At 46.2% G+C, this 26,616-nt stretch overlaps 1 protein-coding gene across 1 annotated transcript in view; it reads left to right on the forward strand.

Moving 5' to 3' along the window:
- Positions 1-15,207: 15,207 nt before the first annotated feature.
- Positions 15,208-26,616, forward strand: part of Pgm1 (phosphoglucomutase 1) — a 56,191-nt gene continuing 44,782 nt past the window's right edge. Inside the window, exon 1 of the mRNA XM_051164700.1 lies at positions 15,208-15,560. Coding sequence (XP_051020657.1) covers positions 15,315-15,560 — 246 coding nt within the window. The 5' untranslated portion in view covers positions 15,208-15,314. The remainder of the gene's footprint in view (positions 15,561-26,616) is intronic.

Consider the following 26,616-nt stretch of genomic DNA (forward strand, 5'->3'; position numbering starts at 1 on the left):
CTGTGCTCATCCAGGCATTGTTCACCAAGCCTGTGCTTCCCTGGGCTATAATTAGATACCCTTAGCTTGAGTGACAAAGCATGGAGAAAAAACATGGAGGTTTCGATGTCCAGTGTCTATGCAAGCACATTAACAGCCCACTTGCTTCTTGGTCCACACCACCAGGAATCATTTCATTTCTATCTGTTGGGGACAGTAGGCCATATGGCCAGTGTTCAGCCATCTTGTCAGAGCCTACATCTTTAGGCTCCTATTTCTCCAGCAGTCTGTCATTTATCAGAAACCAGCTGACCCTGTCATGGTTCAGCAGTTAGACACCTATTGTGGTTTATTGTGGGGGACGGTCATTCTAAGACCCCTGAGCTCATAATAAGAGCTACTTCTTTCTGGCTAAAAACTAGCCAGATTAAAGGCCAGCTGCCTGCGAGCAGCAGTTCTGGGAACTTTTTCCTGACTAACCAGATCTTTTACAATTTTCCTTTCTCTCTGGAATCTCTCCCTCTTCTTTGATTATAGCAGCTATAAAGGTAGACACCTGCTGGAGCATTCCAAAGTTAGGTATCCATAGCAACCCTCGCTTATGCAAATACCCATGCCCCCATGCCTATAAAAACTCTGTGAAATTTTTCAATAAAGAGGGGATTGATCAGAATCCAGACTTGCCCCCATTTCTTCGTGTCTTGTGTTCTCTTCTGTATACAGGTTGATTCTCCTTCCAAGCTTTAGTTGAACCCCAGCAGGCCGGGGCAGATGGCACCTAATGTGGGGCATGAAGAACGGAGCACTCACCTGTACGTCATCCTTCAGGACCAGCCGGTCACCCTCCCCAGATTGCCACGGACTTCATGCCTGTGAGACACATAGACTTGGATCGCCACAGACTTTGCGCCCGTGAGACAGATCGACTTGGATTGCCACGGACTTCATGCCCATGAGACAGATCGACATGGATCAACACGGACTTCACGCCCGTGTGACAGATTGACTTGGATCACCACGATTCCCCCAATTGTGAGACAGATCGATTAAGGTAAGACACGGTGACATACACACACACATATATGGGACAGTCACTCAGCAAACATAAATTATTTATTAAGGGACTAAAAATCTCCCTCAAGACATGAGGAACGCGGGTAAAGAAAAAGGACTTAGTGAAATTTTTTCTCTTTATCGATATTTGCCCTTGGTTTCCCCAAGAAGGCACTGTGGACGAAAAACACTGGCAATGGGTGGGGGATAATTATAGGTCCTTTGGGCCTGAAAAGGTCCTGGTGCCTGCCATATCTTATTGAAATCTCATTAATGATATTATTCAGGTTCATCATTCCCAACCCAATGTTAATAAGGTTGTTCAGGCTTCAGAGGAATATCTTAAATATAATAATAAAAGACAGACTCCCATGCCTCCCCCATACCTTCTAAATGCCCTTCAGTTTCTATTCTGATGCCTGATGATGTTAAAGAAGGGGCGGACCTTAACCCTACACCCTGTGCCCCTCCAAAGTCAATTTATCCTGTCTTAAGAGGTTTCCTACAGCCCTTTCCTGACGCTACACCTCTCTCTCCAGAAGAGGAGACTGATCTTGAGGAACAGACTGCTCAGTATCATAATCCAGACTGACCACCTGCCCCGATTTCCAAGACTTGGCCACTGCCCTGTGAAGTTTCCCCACCCCGTTTTGCCCCTGCCTTAGCTGATGATTTTAATGTCGAGAACCTTGCTCGACAGGCCATGGTTAAGTTAACATGGGAAACTCAGTTTTTAAAAACCTGTTTCAAGCAAAAAAGGAACATGCACAGTTCTTTCATGAACTTAAAGATTTAGAAATCACCCTTAGGTCTCCCTCGGGGAGCCCTCCCCCCGAAGGCCCCTAAGGCCACTCTTCATGCTTATCCCGTCACTCGCTCCCAGACACAGATCCTAGATAATCCCTCTGCTGATTACAGTGAGGCACACATTATAACTCAATCCTCTTCTGATGCTCCTGCTGCTCGCCTTCCTGTGGCTATTGGTGATATGTCTGACCTCTCTGGGGACGATGAACACAGGGACGCTGGAGATGGCCCTGGGCTTGCTGACACTACCGCTCCTGGTCAGCATTATCACCGCTTAAAATTTAAACACATGAAGGAACTTAAAAGCGCCATTACCACTTATGGTCCTACTGCTCCTTTTACACTTTCAATTTTAGAATCTCTGAGCGGAGATTGGCTTACTCCCAATGACTGGCACTCTCTTACCGAAGCTACCCTCTCTTGGGGTGACTTCTTGCTCTGGAAAGCAGATTTCAACGATAGATGCAGTGATTCCACCCGTTGCAACCTTGCAGCTCGTGGCGAATCCAGGACTTGGAGTGTTCCAAAGTTACTGGGCCAGCCTCCTTACGACACCAAAGAGGTACAGGCACAATTCCCTCCTGGGTTGCTTAATCAAATTCAACAGGCTGCCTTATGCGTCCGGCAGACTCTCCCATCCAAGGGGTCTACAATCACTTCCCTGTCCAAAGTATGACAGGGTCCCCAGGAACCCTACAATGAGTTTGTTGGCCGCCTGACTGAAGCCGCCAAGCGTCTTCTTGGCAAAGATGAAACTGAAAGTGATTTTATCCTGCAACTTGCTTTTGAAAATGCTAATTCAGCTTGTCAAGCGGCTTTAAGTCCCCACTGCCACGACAAAACTCTCTCTGATTTCATTAAGCTCTGTTCTGATGTTGATCCTGTCTCTCGTAGTATTGGGATTGCCATAGGAACAGCTCTTAGAAATTTTTCTCAGGGAAACTATCTTAAGACTTGCTTTAACTGCAAACAGCCCAGACATTTTGCTAAAGAGTGTGCTGTTCCCCAGCCTGAGCTACCACCCCTACCCTCTCTCTGCCGTAAATGCAAGAAGGGTAAACACTGGGTCTCTGAGTGTCGCTCTAGGACAGATGCCCAAGGAAATCCCATGCCTCAGAAACAGGGAAACTTCCTGTGGGGCCCACCCCAGGGCCCCAAAACTCATTCAGGACAGAACCCTGGGGTTGTCAGGTTTGTCCCCCAATCAGCCCACCATCACAGCGCCATGTCTCTGCCCTCTTCTGTGCAACTGCAGGCAGCGCAGGACTGGACCTCTGTCCCACCTCCCAGTCATTATTGACCCCTGAAATGGGAACTGTGGTTCATCCCACTGGGGTCTTAGGCCCTATGCCACAAGGCACATTCGGCCTCATATTGGGACGCGCTAGCACCTATGTCCAGGGGCTTCACATCTACCCTGGAATAGTTGATGGTGATTATACTGGAGAAATTAAGCTTATGCCCACTTTTCCCCAGGGCCCCATCACAGTCATGCGTGACCAATGGATCACCCAATTGATTCTTCTTCCCCTCACTTCCAACAACCCTTACCTCCAGCAGCACAGGGGTGCCAATGGGCTTGGATCCTCTGATGCCTATTGGGTACAGACGGTCACCCAAGATAGACCCCTTCTTTATCTGAAACTAAATGGCAAAGCGTTTGAAGGCATTCTCGATACTGGTGCTGATTCCACTATTATCTCAGAAAAGGGATGGCCCCCCTCCTGGCCAGTAACTGCCTCCTTAACCAATCTTCTAACCCCATGCAAAGCTCTGTACTCATTACCTGGGAAGATGAACAGGGCAACCAGGGCACAGTATAACCCTATGTGGTCCCAAATCTGCCTGGTAACCTCTGGGAGACATTCGCTCCCAAATGAAATTTATTATGTGCAGCCCAGATGAAATTGTCAATCACCAAATGCTTGCACAGGGTTTTTGCCCAGGACAAGGTCTGGGAAAAGCCTCTCAGGGCATTAAAGAACCAATCCAGGTTGTAAAAAGAGCTGATCATGCTGGGCTAGGATATGAAAATTTTCCCTAGTGGCTATTGACAAACCTGTACCCCATGCAGATAAAATCTCCTGGGAAACTACAGAGCCTGTATGGGTTGATCAATGGCCTTTAACTTCTGAAAAATTGGCTGCAGCCTCACTGTTAGTAAAGGAACAACTTGATGCTGGCCACATTAAGCCTACCACCTCTCCCTGGAATACTCCCATTTTTGTTATAAAAAAGAAGTCAGTAAAATGGAGGTTGCTTCAGGACCTTGGGAAAATTAAGAAGGTCATGGCCCCTATGGGGGCTCTTCAACCTGGCCTCCCCACTCCTGTTGCAATTCCCACAGGTTACCACAGAATTGTAATTGATTTAAAAGACTGCTTTTTTACTATCCCCCTTCATCCCAATGATCAGCAACATTTTGCCTTTAGCTTGCCAGTAATAAATTTTAATGGCCCAATGCGTAGGTTCCAATGGAAGGTACTGCCCAAAGGAATGGCCAACAGCCCTACGCTATGTCAAAAGTTTGTTGCCCAGATTGTTGATCCACTCAGGCTTGAGTGGCCCTCAATATACCTAATTCGTTACATGGATGATATTTTGCTGGCAGGCCCTACTCCTGATGAGCTCCTTGCCTGTTCTCAGTCCCTCTCTCGATCCCTTTACTAAGGCTCGACTTCAAATAGCCCCTGATAAGATCCAGTTAAAACCTCCCTATCTGTTTTTGGGCTTTGAACTCTTTCAAAATAAGATCCTTTCACAAAAGATCCAATTGCAAATAAATTGTCTACAAACATTAAATGATTTTCAGATACTCTTAGGAAACATTAATTAGCTTCACCCCTACCTCAAACTTACCACCGGAGAACTTAAACCTCTGTTTGAGATTCTCAAGGGGAATCCTGACACTGCTTCCCATCGCTGACTCCCTCAGCATAGGAGGCCCTAAAAAAGGTAGAAGCTACAATATTAAATCAAAAGATTACTTCTGTTTCCTATGACTCGCCTCTCCTAATTGTTTGTGCCACTAAACATGTCCCCACTGGTGGTTTTTTTTTTTTTTTTTTTTTGGCAAAATAATGGCCCCTTATTTTGGGTACATCTCCCCGCCTCACCACCCAAGATTCTTACCCCCTATACCTACTGGGTCGCTGAACTAATTAGAGTTGGCCATGAATAAGGTTGTAAAACATTTGGCAAAGACCCTGATAGAATTATTCTCCCCTACTCCTCCTCTCAAATTGAATGGCTGATTCAAAATGATGACCACTGGGCTATATCCTGTGTTACTTTTCAGGGCACTTTTGACAGTCATTACCCCGCCAGTCGCCTCATTCAGTTCTTAAGAACGCAGCCTCTGGTCTTCCCTATTATGACTTCACCTCGGCCCCTCCCCCAGGCAACCCTAGTTTTCACTGATGGCTCATCAAATGGAGTTGCTACCTTTACTGTTGATAACACAACCTTATCCCTTTCCTCTCTGCATTGATCAGCCCAACTGGTGGAGCTCTTTGCTGTACTCCAAGTCTTTAGACCACTTCCTGACAGCCCCTTTAACCTTTATATGGATAGTGCCTATATCACTCAGTCCATTCCCCTCTTAGAAACAGTACCTTATATAAAGCCCACTACTAATGCTTTGCCTCTTTTCATCTCCATTCAAAGCTGTATTCACTCTAGACAGTTCCCTTTCTTTATAGGACACATTCGTGCTTACTCTGGTCTGCCCAGTCCCTTAGCAGAAAGTAATGCCTTAACAGATAGGGCTACTCGGCTTGCTCTTCTTGTGGAAGTCCACCCACTCACTCAAGCTCAAAAAGCCCATGCCTTACACCACCTAAATGCACATACCCTTCGTCTCCTTTTTGGTATCACCCGGGAACAGGCCCATCAAATTGTCAAACAATGTGCCAACTGTGTCACACTCTTGCCAACTCCCCATTTTGGGATCAACCCCAGAGGCCTAACCCCTGGTGAAATTTGGCAGATGGATGTTACTCACATCCCCTCCTTCAGTAATCTTAAGTACGTCCATGTTACTATTGATACCTTCAGCGGCTTTATTTTTGCCAGCCTCCATACTGGAGAAGCTTTAAAACATGTCATCACCCACTTTCTTGCTTGCCTTGGCACACTGGGAAAACCTAGGGTGATCAAAACTGATAATGGTCCTGGTTACACTGGAAAAAAGTTTCAAGACTTTTGTCATCAATTACAAATTAAACATGTGACAGGAATACCCTATAACCCACAAGGTCAGGGTATTGTGGAACGGGCTAACCAAACCCTTAAAAATACCCTCCTAAAACTAAAGAAGGGGGAGTTATATCCTATGAAAGGCTCACCCAGGAACATCCTTCACCACGCACTGTTTGTGCTCAATTTCTTGACTTTGGATCCCCATGGCAAATCTGCTGCCTTTGGCATCCTGGAACCAATACTGACTATGCTAAAGTCATGTGGAAAGATCCCTACTCACAAATGGAATGGATCAGACCCAGCCCTTATCTGGGGAAGAGGTTCTGTGTGCATATATGATACCAAGGAGGGAGCAGCCACATGGCTGCCAGAGAGGCTCATCAAACAAGTAGATGTTTCCTCTCCCCACCATTTACCAAAGGAACAGCAACTTGTACATAATCAAGACATCCTGGGTGGAAAATCCCCCTGAGATCCTTTTCTCTTTCTCACAGATGCTGTTCCACTGGATAATACCCCTCAGACTGTTGCTACATGCCAACAATGCCTCTCTAAAACAGACAGATAACGTCCATCAACCAGTCCAGCTCACATGGTCTGTAATCAATGGGGCAGGGAACACCATCTGGAATGTTACTAAAGTGGCCCCCGCCTTCATGTGGTGGCCCCACTTGTATCCTTATTTATGCAAATTGGCCATGGGGGCACCTGTCAATTGGGACATTGAGGGACATGAGGACCCCGTCAAGGTCTCAACCTCAGAATCCTCTCATGGGAGACTAGGGCTTGACCCTTGGGGAGGATGTGGCACAGTTAGACGGAGGAGCCTGCTGTGGTGACTGTCCTTCTATGTTTGCCCTGGCTCCCATTGAGGCAGGAACAGAGGTGTTGGCTGTGGCGGTGCCTCTGACTAATACTGCAAGGCTTGAGGATGAGACCACTGGGAATACTTACTGGAAACCCTCCTCCTCTTGGGATTTTATTAGGGTATCCACAAATTACAGTCATCCTGATACAACAAAAGGTGACTGGTATACAGAGGAGGATAAAGTGTCAGGGCTGGTGCCAACCATTACAAATTCAGTTTACAAAGGGAAAACCATGCCCTATTGGCTTTCTGGATACACCTAGGGCCTTTGACTCTACAAAGAAAGATATGACGATGGCCTTCTTTTTCAAATTAAGCTTACAATGATAAGATCAGCCTCTTCCCTCCCTAGTTGTAGGGCCTAATCCTGTCTTGGCTCTCCAGCCTGTCCCAACACTTCCTCCCTCGTCTCCTCCCCGGGAAGACGTCAAGGGCCCAGTCCTGGATACTCGCTATATGCTGTTTGATATTATCAATCATATTTACCTAACCCTAAATCACTCACACCCTGAGTTGACAGATTCATGTTGGTTATGCTATGACTCCAGCCCTCCCTTTTATGAAGGAATTGCAGTAATTGAGAACATCTCCAATTCCTCTGACCATTCTGAATGTCGATGGGCCCAACAAGGTAACACCAAGCTTACCTTGAGTTCTGTATCAGGCTCTGGGTTATGTATAGGTAAAGTTATCCCCTCCTCCTATCAACATCTCTGTAACATAACCATGACAGAGATCTCTTCCCTTTCTGATTACATCCTTCCTAGTAATAACACCTGGTAGGCCTATAACAATGGTCTCACTCCCTGCATATACTCCCCCCATTTAAAAGCCAATAAGACCACCTTTTGCATCCTTATTCAATTAGTCCCCCACTTAATATATTACACTGAGGAACAATTTTCCCACTACTGGGATCCTGTTACTGAACAAGCCCTACTTAGAACCAAACATGAGCCTATAACTGCAATTACCCTGGCTGTCCTCCTCGGGTTGGGCACTATGGGTACTGGGGTGGGCATAACCTCTCTCATTCTTTCTAACAAACATTGTTCAGATCTCCACCTGTCAATTGATGAGGACTTGGAACGGATGGAAACTGCCATATCCCACCTTGAAAAATCCTTGTTCTCTCTTGCCGAGGTCGTTCTTCAAAATAGGAGAGGTCTAGACTTGCTGCACCTCCGGCAAGAAGGACTTTGTGCTGCCCTCAAAGAAGAGTGTTGCTTTTATATGGATCACTCAGGAGTAGTTAGGGACAGTATGGCTAAGGTCAGGGAAGGACTAGAAAAGAGAAAGCGACAAGAACAAGACCAGAGCTGGTTCCATAACCGGTTTTCCACCTCCCCTTGGCTTACTACCTTGTTGCCCTCCATTTTCGGCCCCCTGGCAGGATTTTTCCTCCTTATCTCTTTTGGCCCCTGGGCTTTTAGACGTCTCACTGCCTTTATAAAATAGCAGCTAGATGCTCGAGATGCTTGAGCAATACAGGTGCATTATCATAAACTTGACTTAACAGACCAAGGCCATTATGACTTTGAGCACTAATGTGCCTCCGTTCCCCCTTCCTTGACATGGCGAGAATGGCATATACTCAGATATTGTCTGCCATAAGGCATGGCACCTGCAAGGGGTGTGAAACAAGGTACCGCAGGGGGAGGACCCGATCATCCAACTCTGAGTCCCCTGAGAAGTAAACCTGATTGCATAGAGGTTGATGTTGAAAACTGTCTTGTTCATTGTATGTTGGGGATGCCCACAGACAGCAGATCAGGACCTCCTTCTCTTCCTCAAAAAGACATCTTGGCAGGCCGATCTGGCCCTAGGAGGATCAGGTGAATGCTTCCCCCCTCTGGTTAATGTCCGCTCCCTCCAGAGACCAACGCTCACCCATATATAATAGATCCATCTACCTCCTCTTTTAATAAAGAAAGAGAGGATCTATCCGCATGGCCTTTGCATGCCAAGGCTTCTTCCTCCAGTGCCGGTGATCCCCACCACAAGCTCGTTCTTCTTAAGATCCCAGCTCCTCACCGTTCTCTTCAGGTCAGTATGCGTGTGGGGATCATTTCCATGAACATGTTACATCACACAGCAAATGAAGATTATCCAGGTAAATCTAGGCTAATTACACAGGCTCTTTGTTTTTGTTTTTTTTAATAGTGCATTTTCATCATGTCTCTTCATCTCCTCACTCCAAATTCTCTTGGGCATTTTTCTCTCAAATTCATGTCTTTTATACTTATTATTGATACATACCTTATCTGTCTGTCTGTCTGTCTATCTATCCTGAGTCCAAATAGCATTGCCTGCATGTATCTGGGTGTTGGGCTGACCTCTTGGGTGTGGGCAACCTATCAGAGCTATCCTAGAAGAAAACTGGCTCTCCCATGTCAGCAGTTGTCAACTGCATACAGCTCCTCATAAGGGTGGGGCCCTGAAGGCCTGGCTTAACAGTTTTCCCCTAGATTCAAACATTCCATCTAGCTATGAATAGGAAGCTCCCTATACAGGAAGGCAAACTACTCACAATAGCTTCAGCAAGGCCCTGAAACAGACCAGATTCCCCAGTCTGCTGCCTGCTGGAGTACATAGAGCTAAGCTGCAGAAAAGATCCTCAGAAGAACAAAAGCTACAAGGAAGACAGAGACCAGACTAGCAACCAGGAAGAAGCAGAAACCAGCCAAACAGGCTGGAAGAGGTTTAGACCAGAGTCGGTTGGAAAAGCCTGCAGGCTGTGCACTGTGCTCCAGACTTTCCAGGTTTTTAAGTTGTCACCTATGCTGGGATGGCCTTTAGGGATGCAGCTGGAGTCATTTTTGCTCCTTCGAGTGATTCCTGTAAGTAATGCTAATTAAATTCATTGGTTTACAAAGCTGTACTTTGGAAGCATCTGTAGGGTTAAAAGTCTGAGCTCATTTTGGGGTTTTGAAAGCCCACCAATCCCTGAGCTCAAAAACCCACCAATACCTGATCTGAAAGTGCACAAATTACTGAACTTGAAAACCAATCCCCCAGTTCAAATTTTATCAATCTCTGGGCTTGCCCCAAGATCAGGACTTGAAATCCCACCAATACCCACCCTGGAAAATTAAACCCCCAAGAAGCCCTATATAAAGCCAGCTTCCTGCTCAGTTCTTGGCTGCTTCTCTCCCTAAAAGAGACAGCCACCCTCTGTGTCTTTCCCAGTAAATCTCATGTGAGGTTTGATGTGCAGTGTGACTTTGGGATATTCCTTGACTCCTGACTGCCAACACTTAGAGGATCTGTACTTTGGTCTGTCACAAGCTCCACATCTGAAGTGAGAAAATGTATGCACTGTGTCTCCTCAGAAAAAGTTTTGTTACACATAGCTCTTTGCCCATCCACCCTTGAGTGTTGACTAGTGTGGTATGTAGAGGCAACTGTAGCCAGAAACTTCATGGATACACTTCACACAGACTCTTAAAAACAAACAAACAAATAAATGTATGTTCTGGCCTGCTGCCAAGCCTGATAACGAGTTCTATCCTTAGAACTCACATGGCTGAGAGAACTGACTCCTGTATGGTGTGGTCAGCTACATGGCTGGAGTATACACCCATACACACATATACATCTCAATGTTTCTCAAAAATCTGAAAATTCTTTGGCTAATGCCAGTAAGAATAAGTTAGAGATTTGAGTCATGATGACAGGGTAGCAAAAGTGGATTGAAGCTTCCCAAAAAGTGTGTGTGTGTGTGTGTGTGTGTGTGTGTGTGTGTGTGTGTGTATTTGTGGGGGAGAGGGGGAAGTGTCAAAAGCAAATCAGCTAAAAACAGTCTTAAATTTTAGTTTATTGTTTAAGAATAGCTCACTGAGTGGGGGCCTCTAAGAAAGAAGCCAGAGTCTGCTCACCTTGTAGAGTGTTTGCCCCTCTGTACAGCACAGTTAGAAGTTAACATACCTAGAAGAAGAAGGAGGAGGATGAGGAGGAGGAGGAGGAAGAGAAGAAAAAAAAGAAGAAGAAGAAGAAGAAGAAGAAGAAGAAGAAGAAGAAGAAGAAGAAGAAGAAGAAGAAGAAGAAGAAGAAGAAGAAGAAGAAGAAGAAGAAGAAGTAGTTAACATACCTTTCACGGCAAGCAGAGCTCTGTAAGACGTCTGTAGCTATAGACTCCATTGACTCATGATGACAGGGACGTTCTGGCTTGTTTATGACTGGAGCTAGTAGTATTTGAGGACAATCAGGAGGAGTGCAGCCTGGTAAACACAGCCACAGGTGGTTGGACTTTGAGTATCTAGACTGTGGCCTCTGCTTTTATTTACCTTTAATGTTTTGCCTCCAGACTAAGACTATGATTTTAATCTTTTTACATATGCTGCATGTGTATCACAGACAAATCTGGCAGATTTCTGATCTGTAGAACTTTGAGGTAATAAATGGGTGCGTTACTTTGTTACATAGCACTAGAAAAGTAATACAAAGGGATTACATACATGATTACCAAGAGGCCAGGATCGCAGGTTTTATGGAAGACATATTAGACTCTAGAGGGCTTTATCCCAGCTAGTATCCAAATAACCTTTACAGGGAGACTATGATTATTTTATAAGATTTAAGGCATCATAACTTGGCAGATAACAACCCTCTAAGCTATTGTGCTATTTCCCAGATACACACCCCAAGTTAGGTATCATAATTGTTCCTGCCTGGACTGCTTCTGTTCCATCAGGCCAGCCCTCATGGCCACATTGTGCTCATGATCCATATTGCCCTATGGCAACTTCCTTGTCTCCAGCTTCCTCTCCTGCCTCTCTCCCACCTTGTGGTCCTTATCTGACCCCAAGCCTGGAAACCCAAATTCTGCCTGCCTCTTTTCTACCCAGCTATAGGCTATCAGCTACTTTTATTAACCAACAAACTTTAAATTGGGGAAGCAAGGTTTACACAACATCACTTGGTGTACGTGAGAATGTGCTGTCTGGATAGCAACCAGATCTTAGGGATCAGTATTTAGCATTAGAATACATAGGACCAGACCAACCCCCAACACCCAGGGACTGTAAATGAGACACCGGATCTAGCCAAGATTGGCTAAGTTGTACTCCAATCAATAGAATGGCACACTCAACCTGTAGGGTAAAAAGTCCAAGCTCAGTTCCAGGTTTTGAAAACCTATCAATCCCTGAGCCTAAAATCTCACCAATCTCGGGGTTCTCCCCAAGCCCAGGACTTTAAATTTGACCAATCTCTACTCAGGCAAACTCCATCCCCAAGAAACCCTATATAAGCCTGCCACCTCCTCAGTTCTTTGCTGCTTCTTGCCAGAGCGAGGCAGCCACCCTCTTGTGTCTTTCATAATAAATTTCTTATGTGAAGTTTGTTGTAGATTATGACCTTGTGGTATTCCTTGACTCCCAACTGCCAGGAAACCTTTCCCTTCAGAGCAGCAACACTTGCATTGGGAAAACCTTTCCCCTCAGAGCTGCAGCACTTACATAACTCACAGTATGAGGGATAATACATGGAGGCTGTATTAAGCTAATAAGGTATGGATGGATTTGTTACGCAGTTGAAGCTAACTGTTACATGTTCTGAGGTGGGAGAAGAATAGAGCCATTCTGTTTGTTTGACAAACCACACCCCCAATTTAGCTGACCAAGTCTCCAGGTTAAAAATGTTGAACTCCAGCCTGTTGAACTCCAGGCAGGCATGGTGGCACATGCTTTTAATCCTAGCAGTTAGGAGGCAGAGGCAGGCAGATTGATGTGAGTTCAAGGCCAGCCTAATCTACAAAGCAAGCCTAGAACTGCCAAGATAACACAGAAAAACCCTGTCTCGAAAAACCTCTTTAAAAATGTTGAACTATGATTCAGTGCCCGTGATTCAGTATAAAGCCTCAGTCTTGCCATCCTGTGAATCCTTACAGACCCAGCTTTGGTCTCCTCCAGTGTCTTCTCTTGGAGTTCACCTGATTTTGTTACCAGTTTTCATCCTAATCCACTGAGGAATAGGATGATTTTGCTTTTGTTTTGTTTTTTTAATGGTGAAAAAAGTGTGTATTTAGAATTAGCCAGCTGGACTCAGTTTAGGTGATCCCAATCTTGTTGGCAACATCCAGGACACGATAATCAGGAGGCAGCTGCACACATGCCTCCTTCTCTCAGTCAGGCCTTATCAGGGTGCTGGCTTTGGCCACATCAGTGTCATAGAGTTTCTTCACGGCCTGTTTGATCTGGTGCTTGTTGGCCTGGACATCCACAATGAACACTTAGTTTGTTGTTATCCTCTATCTTCTTCATGGCTGACTCAGTGGTCATGGAAAATTTGATGACGGCTTATTTCTCCTGGGTGCACTTTTTTTTTTTTTTTTTAATGGTATTTGGGCTGCCTCCAGAGCCGCAGGGTCTTAGGCTGCCAGAAGGAGGGTGACTTGTGGATCTTCTTCTTCTTGTGGCTGTGGATGCCTTTCAGCACTGCCTTCTTAGCTTTCAAGGCCTTCGCTTTGGGTTTGGCTTTGGGAGGGGCAGGAGTTTCCTTCTTCGCTTTTGGTGCCATCTTGGCAAAAAGCTGCTTTTGTTTCTTGTCCAGGAATCACTTGATTCAGAAAGTCTTGTGAGAAGACATGGCAGGACACCAAGGTATGGAGCTTGATGGTGGAGGAAAGGAGAAGAGGACATACAGAGCCATTCTTAAGTGAAAAGCTTCCTTAGACTTCCACAGAAAGTAAACAATGTGGGAAGGGCATGAGATCTGAGTTCGAGCCCACTACTCTACACTATACCATTTGTTGACTGCTTTTTTAAATTAATAGCCTGGTAAAAGCACTAATGTGAACTATATAATTCTAAAGAAGATATTTCTAAGACTTCATGGGTTCTATGCTGTATTTTCATTTTTGAGTGAGGTAATCTCAATTATGGTCACTATTCCACCCTCAATTTTCTCATCTATTTAATAGGTTTGTTCACCCAACTTAATTTACAAAAATATGTGACCGTAAACTGTGAACTCTTAGGAAAACATTATAAATTATGAGCTGCAGTTTAGAATTCAGTCTCCACATACTTACCACAGAAGCTCTCAGTGATTATAACAAGCTATGCTATAAGTACATACACTTTGTATCCACATACATATCAACATTTGTTCTCAGAGGCAGAACTCACATGGGTCAGCCAACCTCCCTGCTTGATGAAGACAGACCACTTATACAAGATGAAAGCATGAATGCAAGAACGTTAGCCGTATGTTCTAGTCCTGGAACTGGGAAGGGAGCTGATGATTATAGGTCTAATATGTTTTAGGTACAGCCTGACGACTGAACCAAATGATTCTAAGGAATTCATTTGGATTGTACTGGGCTGGGGTCACTTCAAAAGTCTGTATAGGTCTGTGCATCCATGGCCTGCATGCGTGCGTGCGTGCGTGCCTGCGTGCGTGCAAATGCAGGTGTACTCATCACCAAAGCCTCACTAATTCTTGCAAGGGTACTTTATGAAATGCTTTATGTTTTTTTAAGATGGACACTCACAGATATTAACTTTCTTAAATATTTTTCTCTCTCTAGGCATACCAAAGTGACACATTTGTCAAACAGAGACTCTCAACAAATCAAAGGATGTACTAAAGCCACAAGAAAAGATTTCTAGTGAATAATCGAATTATTTTGGGCTGCCTTAGCCCTTGCTGCTTTCACCATCACTAAACTGTTGTCACGGTAATCATGTGCAGCATTGTATCTGTACCTATATTTATCTAGGCTGCCCTCCACATTTCCCTTTCCTAGTTGTCAAACCTGGTGGATGACTGGCAGGTAAATCCTGTTACGAGCCTGGAACCTAAGCCGAACTTCCTCCTCATCAGGGCCCCCACAAGCTGCGAAGAAGGATTTTGTTATTGGAATTTTCAGTTGTGTAAGCATAAACAGGGAAAGTTAAAACCCTTACTTTTGAAAGATTTAGAAAGTATACACTGACTAAATAAGTTCTTTGAATTCCCACTATCACTAATGAAGAGCTGAGTGGTAGAAATTAACTTTGGTGTTGATTCTGCCCTTACAGAAAAAAAGAAAAGGAGGAGGATGGCATTTCTGTCCTTCAGACCGGCTTCTAGAGTTTTTGTACGTGGTACTCTAGTCCAATTACGGGAACAGTACTGAACTCATCGTCCTTGCACTATGACCTCTCCCTACACCAAGCTTTGCCCCTCAGATAAGTAGTTTCTTTATATAGACCATTGGCTCAGGTAAAGAAGAGGTGTCACTTGGGGAGACTCCGCCCCTCTCGACCCCGTGACCCCTCCCCCGTCCCAGGCAGCTGGACTTTGGTGAAGTGGGCGGGCCCTGGGCGGTCGTTTCCAGGAGGAGGGCCGAGCGGACCCTGAGCCCTCCGCGGTGGCAGCAGCAGGAGCCGAAGCCTCTGTCTCCCTGTAACCTACCGCCACCATGGTGAAGATCGTGACAGTGAAGACGCAGGCATACCCGGACCAGAAGCCAGGCACCAGCGGGTTGCGGAAGCGGGTGAAGGTGTTCCAGAGTAACGCCAACTATGCGGAGAATTTCATCCAGAGTATCGTCTCCACCGTGGAGCCGGCGCTGAGGCAGGAAGCCACGCTTGTGGTGGGCGGGGACGGCCGCTTCTACATGACCGAGGCCATTCAGCTCATCGTCCGCATCGCCGCCGCCAACGGGGTAAGGGACGCGCTGGCCGGGCCGGGCGTGCGCGACGTGCGGGCTCCTGGGCCCGCGCTTCCGTGCGCGCCACCATCCCGTCCCCGCCCCGCGCACGCTCCTTTGACCTTGACAGTACCCCCGCCCCCTACACCCTCGCTGGCCTTAATGCCCTTCTCTCTTCCCCACGCCGTAACAACCCCCTCCCCCGCATCCTCACCCCCCACCCCCAACAGTAAAGCAGTGACTCTGCCGGGAAAGGTGATCCCGCCGTCGTGCAGACCCCGCCTAGCGCTGTGCTATTCTGGTCTCGGACTGGGGCGCCTCCGGCTAGTTCCGGGCCTGGCGCTGCGGGGGCCCGGGTGACCCTAGCGCTCACCGCCTCCTCCCTCCCCCCGTGGGGCGACAGGACAGCGATCTGGCAGGCAGGTGCCAAGCCTCTCTCCCTACCCTCTGGCTGGCTTTTCCCCCTGCTCCGCCTGCTGCCTGGGCTCAGGCTTTTGAAAAGTCCAACCTCTACTGGGTAGTTCACTGGACCTGTTCCAGCAAGGGGGCTGGAGCTGAATTTTCATTTACACAGAAACAATATACCCAAGGGCTCTCTTATGCAAGCTGTCCTGACAGGCCAGGAAATTAATGCAACGCCCCCGGTTCCACCCCCTGGTTAAGGGAGGTTAACTGTCTTAATTGGGCAGGTCCACTAGAGAGGTGAAACTTTTTTCCCCCTTGTAAATCTGATGAACAAAAATGTGGATTTGTAGAATTGGAATTGGTTGTTTCCACAAGATATTTTCTAAGGAGGTTTAAAGTAACATTGGACTTATTCTCAGTTTCTTTGGGGGCTCATTCCCTTCAACAGGGAATTCATTTTAGGAGTGTTCGCTTAGGAGTATTTTAGGGTGCTCATTTTAGCAGCGCTTTGATTTATTTTATTAATGTCTTTCAAGCTTTCTTGCCAAGCACCATGAGAAACACTTCACTGGCTTGTCCCAATGATCCTCTTGAAGCCCTATAAGGAAGGTGCTATTATGGGTACTGAGTACCCATAATACTGGGCAGGTTAAAGAATTTACCAGAATTATAAAGGGAGCATTGAATCCAGCACAGACCTGCCAGGCCCAAGCACTTGAGCAGCTCCTGAGAATTAAGAACTCATCAATTGCAGGGTCTTATTTTTTTCCACTTTTCAAGATCTAAACTGAGCTCTGTCAGTTCTCCTGGATGGGCCAGACCTTAACAAACACAGTGAAAGGAGTCCGGACCTCCTTCTATTGGCCTGAGTGTTCAGACCACTACAGCTTTCCACCAGGGGAGTGAGGACAATGAGGGGTTGTGTGGGGAAGACCCTTCCCTCTCCACTTGTGCTCACAGGCTAATTCAACAGTTCCCAGGCCGGCACCCTGTACAGAGAATGGGTGGAGAAAGGGGCTAATGGAGGAGCTTTTGGCATAGTTTTAGGGTTCACTGTCACTTTGGGAGTACAGTGGGGTGGGAAGGAAAGAATTAGTCAACACACACACACACACACTTGCACACGCGCACACACAGAGCTACTAAATGCCACCAGTTGCTCTTTTCTCTTTAGCCAGAGGTTTTCTATATTCACTGATCCTCACACCCTGTCCACTCGCCACCACCGTACTGCCATCTTTTCTGTGGTTTCTGCCTCTCTGCTCAAACGCTCCCTCAGAGCTGCTAGTGACTCTGCTTGCTGACTCTGTGCGGCACTGTTGGAGCCTTCACCTCTCACCTTCATTTGGCATGACTGACTTTGCACGCGACGGTCTCAGTCCTTACCTTGATCGCTTGGCTGGTTCTACTCGGGAAATCCATCACAGATTGCCTGCCGTACTTATACCCTGGCCATGCCTGGGTCTTTGTCCCCAGCTTGCTGCTCTGACTCTCTTCAGTGTCTCTGCTCTCCAGGGGTGTAAATGTGTGATTCACTTCAGATCTCATAGACACCGATCCTTTACCATAGATGCTGCTAGGATAGATTAATCCATGTCCAGTGAAATTAGATTTGCAAGTCATATGTGCCCACTGGAGAGTAAGTTTAAGACAGGACTGTACTTTACCTGAAAGTATTCCTTTTGGTATAACCGGAGGTATTGGTCCAGGACTCCCACAGTTACCAAATTCTGTAAAAGACTTAAGTCTTTATGAAATAAATTGTTATGGTCCATTTTCAGCATGAGGTGCAGTTAGAACTCATCAGCGCATCCCAGAAAAGCAGGGGGCCTGGGCCCCTCTGCCCGCTGCCACCCGGCACCCACTTGTCTCGACATTCTGAGAGCTGAGAAGTCGAAGGCAGGCTGCTATTTGACTGAGCCATGACGAGAAAAGGGGTGAGCCCAGAGAATTCACTAGATAAGGCTTTGCGAAGGAATTTGCGAAGGCAGCCATGCTGAAGGAACTGAGGACTGTTTCTCTGGCGCACTGGCCTATGGGAAAACGCACTCAGGAAAAGCTCATAGTCAAAAGTTTTCTAAACCACTGATTTGTGCCAAGTCAGCACACCAGCCATTTTTGTCTTTTCTCTATGCTGGTGTCTCTGTCTGCAGGCTGGGATATTAAAAACTGCTTCTGTATCACTGGTCTCTCTTTGGTATTATATAGTGAGGGTCTTGTTTCTCACAAGGTCCCTTTATAAGACGAGATGGTATTTGCTTATAATCCATGCATTTTCCTTAAGTCATCTCTATACAAAGTGAGTCCAGGACACCCAAAGCTAACACACAGAGACCCTGTCTCAAAAACAAAACAAAACAAGAGTAAGTTTTGTGATATATATCCATATATTTATATATACATATATACTAAAATATTAGATAAGGAAGAGTGAGATGGTGTTGGGACCAGCGACTTATTTAATATTTTCTGGCTACCTTCTATGTGCTGTTCTTCATAGTAGGGCCACAGCAGTGAATAGAAGTGCGTCTGCTCTCACTGAGCTCTGGGACGCTACTTCAGGAAAATATGAATGTCGTGTGAAGACCAATGCACCAGAAAAAAAGAGCTGGTAAAGGGAGAACACTTTAGGGGTGCTGCTCTTGGTGTGGGGGTTGTGGAAGCCTCCCTTATCACTTACTGAAGCAGAGCCCAGTGAAAGCTAACCAGGGATCTAGGCAGGTGTTGTCAAGAGACCCCCTCTCCCCCCAGGAAAGGAGGGCTGTGTGTAACGGCTAAACCTGGTTTTCATTTAACATTAAATTGTGCACCCCAGGAACTTGTAGATTATAATTACTTGTGTGAGATTCCCCAGGGTGCGGTGAATTTCACGGTTAGGAACATGTCTGTATTGTACATTTGCCCTGGAATAGTAATGGGTGACCAGAAGATGAAATAGTTAACAGGCCTGTTCTCTAACAGACTCACAGTAGGAAACCTTTTGTCTGAGGCTTACTTGTTAGGTCATCTGTTTTGGGTCCTACAAACTGATGAAAGGATAGCAACAAAACACATCACACGTTGGTGGAAATTCCTAGAAAAATACAACAGGACATTTACAATTTCTGGCTTATGTACCATCTCAGGAAGGGAAGAAGGAAGACACGAGGAGCCTTGTTAGAAAACACGATTTGTAGGGAAAATAAACGGGCCCTTAAGAGAACAGGATAAGAGACATGGTAGTTTTGTGGTGGTAGGGTTTTTGTCGTTTGGCTGTTTGTTTGTTTGTTTGTTTGTTTGTTTTAAAAAGTCCATTGTCCCTGGCTGTGAAGCTTCTGGAGAGGAAAATTGGAGCATCTCTTCTTTCTCTTCTAGTTAGGGGACTGAACTTCAGCTTGCATGCATGTGGGAAAGTGCCCCGCACCGTAGGCCCAGCCACGCATGGGTGAGAAAGCGGACCAGGGGCGTTGGAATGCCCATCCATTCTCCCTTAAATTCCCTGGAACCTTGGTCATATGCCCTGTCACAGCCAGCCACTCAGCTGACTTCAGAGCTGAGCTCATAGTTTCCTCTGTTTAAAAATCACTACTAATGTGTTAAGTACGTTTTAAGGGTCCATGGAGGACCCCAGGTGGGGAGTTTGGAGAGCTGCTGTCTTCAAGCTAGAAATGCATGCAGAGAGTGTATAGTTACAGTCCTGTAGCTGCGATGAAGCACCTTGACCAAAAGCAACTTAGAGAGGAAGCATTTATTTGACTTCTACTTCCATACCACTGCTCATCATGGAAAGAAATCAAGGAAGGAACTCAAACAGAGCAGGAGCCTGGAGGCAGGAGCTGCTCCTGCAGAGGCCATGGAGGGGTGCTGCTCACTGGCTTGCTCCTTGTGACTTGCTCAGCCTGCTTTCTTATAGCATGGAGGACCACCAGCCTAGGGATGGCACCGCCCACAGTGGGCTGGGTGCTCCCATATCAATCACTCATTATAAAATGTCTTACAGGCTTGTCTACAGCTCGGTCTTACGGGACCATTTTTATTTTTAATTTAGGTTCCCTTCTCTCAGATGACTTTAGCTTGTGTCAAGTGATATAAAATGAGCCAGCACAGAAGGGCAACCCTGTGATCTGGTCTGAAGTGGTGGTGAGAATTTGCTTCAACTGGCAACCTTCAAAACTTGGTACTAATTCAATCTCTTTTCTTCATATTGTGTTCAACTTAAGGATTTCACTGTAATAATAAAAGTAATTGACACAATTGGTACCTCAATGTATTTCTTTTTTCTTTTTCTTTTTAGATTATAATGTAGTTACATAACTTTTTCTTTCCCTTTCCTCCCTCCAAGCCCTTCCAGATCCCTTCTTTCTCTCTCAAGTTCCTGTCCCCTCTCTTCACTAATTGCTGTTACATGCGGACACATATACTCCTAATTACATATATGCGACCTGCTCGGCCTGTGTAATGTTACTTGTATGTATGTGTGCAGGGCTGACCACTGGTGTTGGATAACTAGTTGCTGTGCTCTTTCCTGGGGAGGACTTTCTCCCACTCTCAGCATCCTTAGTTGCTGTAGTTCTTTGCTTAGGGTCGAGGCCTCATGAACTTTTCCGTATCCATGTTAGCATGTCTCTTACTGTTCTCGTTCAGCTCACATTTAGGCAGATGTGTCAGCGAGATTTTAGAGTGTAGCTTCTGACGTTTCTAGGGAACACAGTCTCACAGCAAACTCCCTGATACTCTGGCTTTAACAACATTTCCTTCCCCGACCCTCCTTCTGCCATGGTCTTGGAGCCTTAAAGCAGGAGATGTATTGAAGATGTTCCATTGGGACTGGGCTCCACAACTCTGCAGTTCGATTGGTTGTGATTTTGCTATGATGATCTCCATCTCTTGCAAAGAAAAGTGTCCTTGATGAGTGACAGCTATACTCACTAGCCTAGGCCTAGAGAAGGCTATGCCGGGTGTATCTCTTAAAAGATGAGCTGTGAAGACGAGACATGGTTCACCTGCCCAGCTTCTTGGTGGCATTGGAACTGGGACTTTGGTCTTCTGATATTTCATACAGTTGATCTTTTCTATAAATAAGTATATCCATGGGAGACAGTGGCACATGCCTGGTGTCTCAACAGTCAGGAGGCTGAGGCAAGAGGCCTGTAAGTTCAAGGCCAGCATGGGCTGCAAAGTGGGAGGTCATCGTCTAACAACAAAAGCCAAACAATAAACAAAAGTGGGTGTATGTCAGAGAAAGTAGTTCCAGGGGTTGTGATGGGCATCTTTGTTGAAGGTTTGAGGACATTGGATTAGGCAGTGCTAATGGACTTTCAGAGTTTGGGTGTTTAGATAAGTTCTATGCATTTACAAGAGAACCTCGAATAGAACAAATTTGGGAATGTATGGCCATCTACAACATAGGGAACTATTTCCCAAAAATTAGTTGCATATATGGGGCGCCTCTGGATTGTAATTTAGTACAGAAAATTGGAGCATGATGGCTTCAGGGCTTTCTGGCCACCTTGTGTCTGTAATCTGTTAGACTGTCCCAAAACTTTAATTTATAGTTATTGCTTGTGTGGTCTCCCTCTGCCCTGATTTATCCATTACTGATAGCCACTTTGCATGAGAGAAAGAAACAGGCTGGGTAAGAAGGCAGACCATTCACCTGGCTGGGGCTGGATTCCTGTTGTCTCACAGAGAATCCTGGCATAGCCTTGAGGTACAGTTTTCCTTGCCATGCACTGCTTTGTAGAGAAACAGCCATCACAACAGTGCCACCAGCGACTGGCCTTGAGTGGCCTCGTTTTGAGTACACAGGTGAAGAAAATTTCCCTGTGGCAGTCGTAGCCTCCTTGATTTCCACATACCAGCCCTTGCTTAGCTTCCACTCCTTAGTGTGGGACGAAGCCAGCACCCATGACTTGAGTTGTTCTACCCATCTGCCTGCAGTGGCAGTCTTCACTGGCCAGTGGTCTGTTCCACGTGGGTAGAAGTATCAGTTTTGCCATGACCTAAAAAATATGCTGGTGCTACCTATCTTAGCTTCTGATTGGGCCAGAGGTCAAGTGCTTCATACTAGGCAGAGGATAGGTTTGAGTTCCAAACCTATGGTAATAGAACGCTTTTGTCGAGGCTAGAAGTGGGCAGTTCAGGGCTGTGTGTGGCTCTGTTGTGTCAAGGCATTCATGCCTTCTCTAGTTATTTTTCTACATAGACCTAGATGGCTAGTCCTTGCTCTGCTTTTGTTCCAGCCAACAGGATATGGCCAAGGTTACACAAAACAGTTTTGCTCATATCCAGCGACAGCTGAGCCACCCAAGGGAAGCTGGGAAATTCCAGCTATATTCTGGATCTTACATGGTAGATGAACTATTGGGATTCATTGAACTAAATGAAAGGTAAAATGAATGTTGAAGACCAGCCAGCCATTCATACCACCTCTATGTCTTCTTCCAAATCTGGTGGTGAAAGTCATTTAGTCATTTTCATTGGTTGCCAGTCATTCTACCTGATGCCTTAGAGAGGGGCCAGGGCACAAACCTTCGTGTTGTGAGATGGGTTTAAGTACTAATTGCCTTGTTGTAAGATAACTCACACATCATACAGCTTACCCATTTAAAGTATACAGTTTAATATTTTGGGGTGAAGGGTGTTTTCAGGCCGGCCTCCCCCCAGTCACATGGCTCAAGACTGATTCTCCTGCTTCACAGCTGTAGGGCTGCAGGCTCGTGGCACTGCGCCTTGTGATAGCTTTTAATTTATTCATCCCAATCTAGTCTTTGACCGTTTTCATGACACCAAAAGAAATCTCATTAATTAGCAGTTAGTCACCTTTCCTGCCTTAATGGCTTAGGCAGTCATTAACACACTTTAGTCTGTATATTTGTATGTGCACCAAAATGTCGAGCTTTGGTTATACATTTGCAAAGTCAAGCTCCAGGAGCTTCAGGGAAGCAGAGGTAAAGGGCAGTGAGGTCAGTGCCTGTATTAGCTTCTCATTGGCTGTAACAAAATGCTTGAGATGGAAACTTAGCAGAAATGTTTATTTTGGCTCAGGCTTATAGAGGCTCCTGTCTGCGGCCAGGCTGACTCATTGCTTTGCAGGCCCATGGTAAGAAGTCTTATGGCAGGAACGCACGGTACATGCGGAAAAGCAAAATGGCATACATCCCAAGCCGGGAGCAAGAGATGCAGAAAGAGGCTGAAGTCCACAAGCTCCCAGAGAGGGGAAGACTTCTCCTCAGGCACTTCCTCATGAAGGTTCTACTTCCTCTCCCAAATACCACATGGGGGACCAAGCTTTTTGCACTTGGGCCTTTGGGGATACTCAAGTTCCAGGCAGCAGGAGGAACCACACAGCGGCACGCATTGTCCTGCTCACTAAGGCACAGTGGCGGCGATGTCTTCATTCCCAAGGCCTGCCTTATTCCGTATGGTGGCGTGATTCAGCAAAGCAATTGCCATGAGAGGGGATGCCGAGGGAAAGTGATGTCTGTGGGAGTGCAGGGCCAGCCTGGGGCACGGCACTGTTCGTGTCTGTCTGTAAAGGGCAGAAGGCTGCTGAAGGCTTGCTGCAGGCGAGTGCGTTCTCAGCCACTTCCTGTCCAGAGCACACAGGCTGTCAAGAAGAGGAGGGCTAGGCTCCGTCTCTGGGAGATGTTCCAGTTCTCATGAGCGTAAGCAATCGAATTTCTTTTTAGCAAACGTGTTTGAGCTTCCACGTCTCAGTTAGGACTGTTCCCTGGCACGTGGGCACTCTGGGACTGTGCCCTTACTCCAGTCACGCATCCAGCGCTCAGAGTGTGTGGAAGCATCTCTGTGGGAATTATTTTTCAGGCCACTGGTTTATGGGCCACATAGGAAAAGCAGTCACATTATTTTATAGTCAGGCTTCATTTTTCACTTAAAATGATGTAATGAGATTTGAACACCCACTTTATTCATTAGACATGGCTCCAGTCAATTTTTTTGTCTCTTTCCAAAGTTCAAATCTATTCTCAAAGGATGAAATTTGTTATGACTGAGGACTTTCAAAGGAAGCGCCACAGACAGGAAAGACAGCTCCCCCTGAAAGAGTGAGTGTGATGTCAGCATCGCTTGGAGATTTTGCTGCTTGCTGAGGCTGCCATCAGCTCTAAGTCACACATACCAGAAGACACCCAAGCCTGTGCCAGTGCCTACCTGATCCACGGTAGCAAAGAGTTTGGGATCTGGAGCCGGGATGGCGTTATTGGGTGAGGACAGGGAAAGAAGGGCCTTTGCTTTACTAGTTATAAAACTGTTTTTTTCCCGGATCTTCATGGGGCCTTTGAAAAATGTATTCCATGGCCCAAGATGAAATACAGTCTAAGGTACATATACAAGGAAGCAAAGGGCAAGTGAGTGTAGAGCATTTAGATGGTACAGGGAGGAAGACTGGCAGCTGTGGTGAGGGCTGTGCTGCCTCCTCTGTAGGTGGATCCGCCAGCTGTTTGTGATCACCCTTGCTGGCGTCCCCACGGAACATCTAATAGACTTGCTGTGTGGCTTGATCGTTAGTGTGAGGATGCACCAACCTCTGCAAACCACCACAGCACCTGCATTATTATTTAGTAAATGGAAGATTTTGCTGATTCCAGTGATTTTACATGATTTCAAATAGAGAAAGACCATTGAAAGACAGAGAGGGAGGGGACAAGAAGACTGCTTTTTATGTCCACCACCAGCCACTGCATGGATATCATCCTATCTCCAGACCTATGATGTGTCTTAGATTTGCCTGGCTAGACAGTAGTCCCTGGTCACCGTGAAAGTTGAGCCCAATGTGAGTGATACCTCAAGATGGATCTGTAGCATAGCTCCCTGGCCCGGGCCAAAGTCATAGTACCGATAGGAAGCTTCCAGAAATGCATCTGACGTTGTCGTCAGCCTCCTGGGACCCATGGGTTTGTTCATTTAACAGACATTGACCCGCTGTGTGCCAGTGAACATGTGAGATATCTGGCAGAACACACATGGGTAAGGCACTGTGCTGGTTGGAAAAATGGGTGCATCCATAGATAGTTGAAAATACACTGTAGGCTTGTTTCCTTTGACTGCTGAGATGAATGGCCATAAGCGGAGGGCTTAAAAAAAGGACAATTTATCATCTCCATTTGTGGGTACCAGAAGTCTAAAATCAAAATGGTGGCAGCAGAAATTGCAGGGGGACCCTTTGGGGATGCTTTCCACTTTGGGTGGCCTAGGTGGTCCTGGGATATTGCTACTCAAGGCCACCTCCGTGTGCTTGTCTTCCCTTCTACCCCTGATTTCCAGGCAGGGGACTCAACTCTAGGCCTGGTGTGTACACATCCTTTGTCCTCTTCTTTTAGCAGGACATTTGTCATTGGATTTCCGGCCCAGCTAGGTGATCCAGGATGCTCTCATCTCAAAATCTTTAGCTTGCAATGTCTTTTATCAAACAAAGGTCACCATTCATCACAGGTTCTGAGTAAAGCCTTTTAATCTACCACAACTAGCATGTGATGGGAACCCAGAGGACAGCTTCCCCCACTGTCCTACATAAGTGTGTGTGTACGCTCACACACACACACACACACACACACACACACACACACACACACACACACACACACACTGCTGAAGCTTTGGTGGGACCAGACCAGCAGTATCTTTTCACATAGGTGAGCACTGCCCTAATTTCAACATGCCACTAGGTTTCAGGGCTTTATCCTGCAGTGTCTCTATGGACTGCTCTGACATAATGCCAAATAGAAGACAAGTCACTGAGTGGCACTCTGCGTTGCACAAAGAGGTAGTTCCTAGGGTAGATTGGAATCGACTTTGGTTCATGCTGTCGTTTTCATTTGCTGTGAAGTGTTATGACCTCTGCTCAGCATTGCTGATGCTCAGAATCTTTGCCTGTGAACGGGGGTTAATTCTGATATCTGGCAAAGAGTGTTATGGGAATTGAATGAGTTAATAGGCACATAAATGTTTGAGGAACTCTGGGTGCAACCTGAGTGTGAGTTACCACTTTTGTCACTGAAATTGCACTTTTCATTCAGGCAAGTCATTGCTTGGGCTGATTCAGTCCTGCCCAAAACAGCCTACTTGATAAAAACCTCAGATGAGCTGTAGACCAACTAAACCAGCACAGACTCAGTCATCTCAAGGACCGTGGTGGGATATTTTTCAGTCGCCTTCCTCCAGGCTGAGCAGGAAGCTCGCAGGTAAAGGTGCTCACCACCAAGCATGTGACTTCAGTTTTATCCTTGGGATCCACAGGGTGGAAGGAGAGAGCTGATTCCTGCAGTTGTCCTCTGAGCTCCACACGCTTACACACGTGCATGTCTACACACACACGTACACACACACACACACACACACACACACACATGTACACACACACACGTGTATATGCAAGCGTAACACCCTAATCTAAAATAAGTCAGATCATTTCATGCACTTAGGATTTTATTGTAGCATGACTTCAGAGCCAGACAAACATGACTTTGATTCCTAGATACACTATTTATTACCCGATGTTTTATTCAGGGCAAATTAAAATTTTTCCTTTTGTGAGGAAGGGTAGTGAGGGGGATCACACCCAGGGCTTTTGTGTACTAGGCAAACACACTACAACTGAACTACAGCCCTAGCCCTTTGGCTTTCTTGTTTTTTGAAGTTAATAGGTCGTAGCATGAGTTTAGGGCCT

This window comes from Acomys russatus, chromosome 2 (assembly GCF_903995435.1).
Source record: "Acomys russatus chromosome 2, mAcoRus1.1, whole genome shotgun sequence".
In the NCBI taxonomy this organism is placed as follows: domain Eukaryota; kingdom Metazoa; phylum Chordata; class Mammalia; order Rodentia; family Muridae; genus Acomys; species Acomys russatus.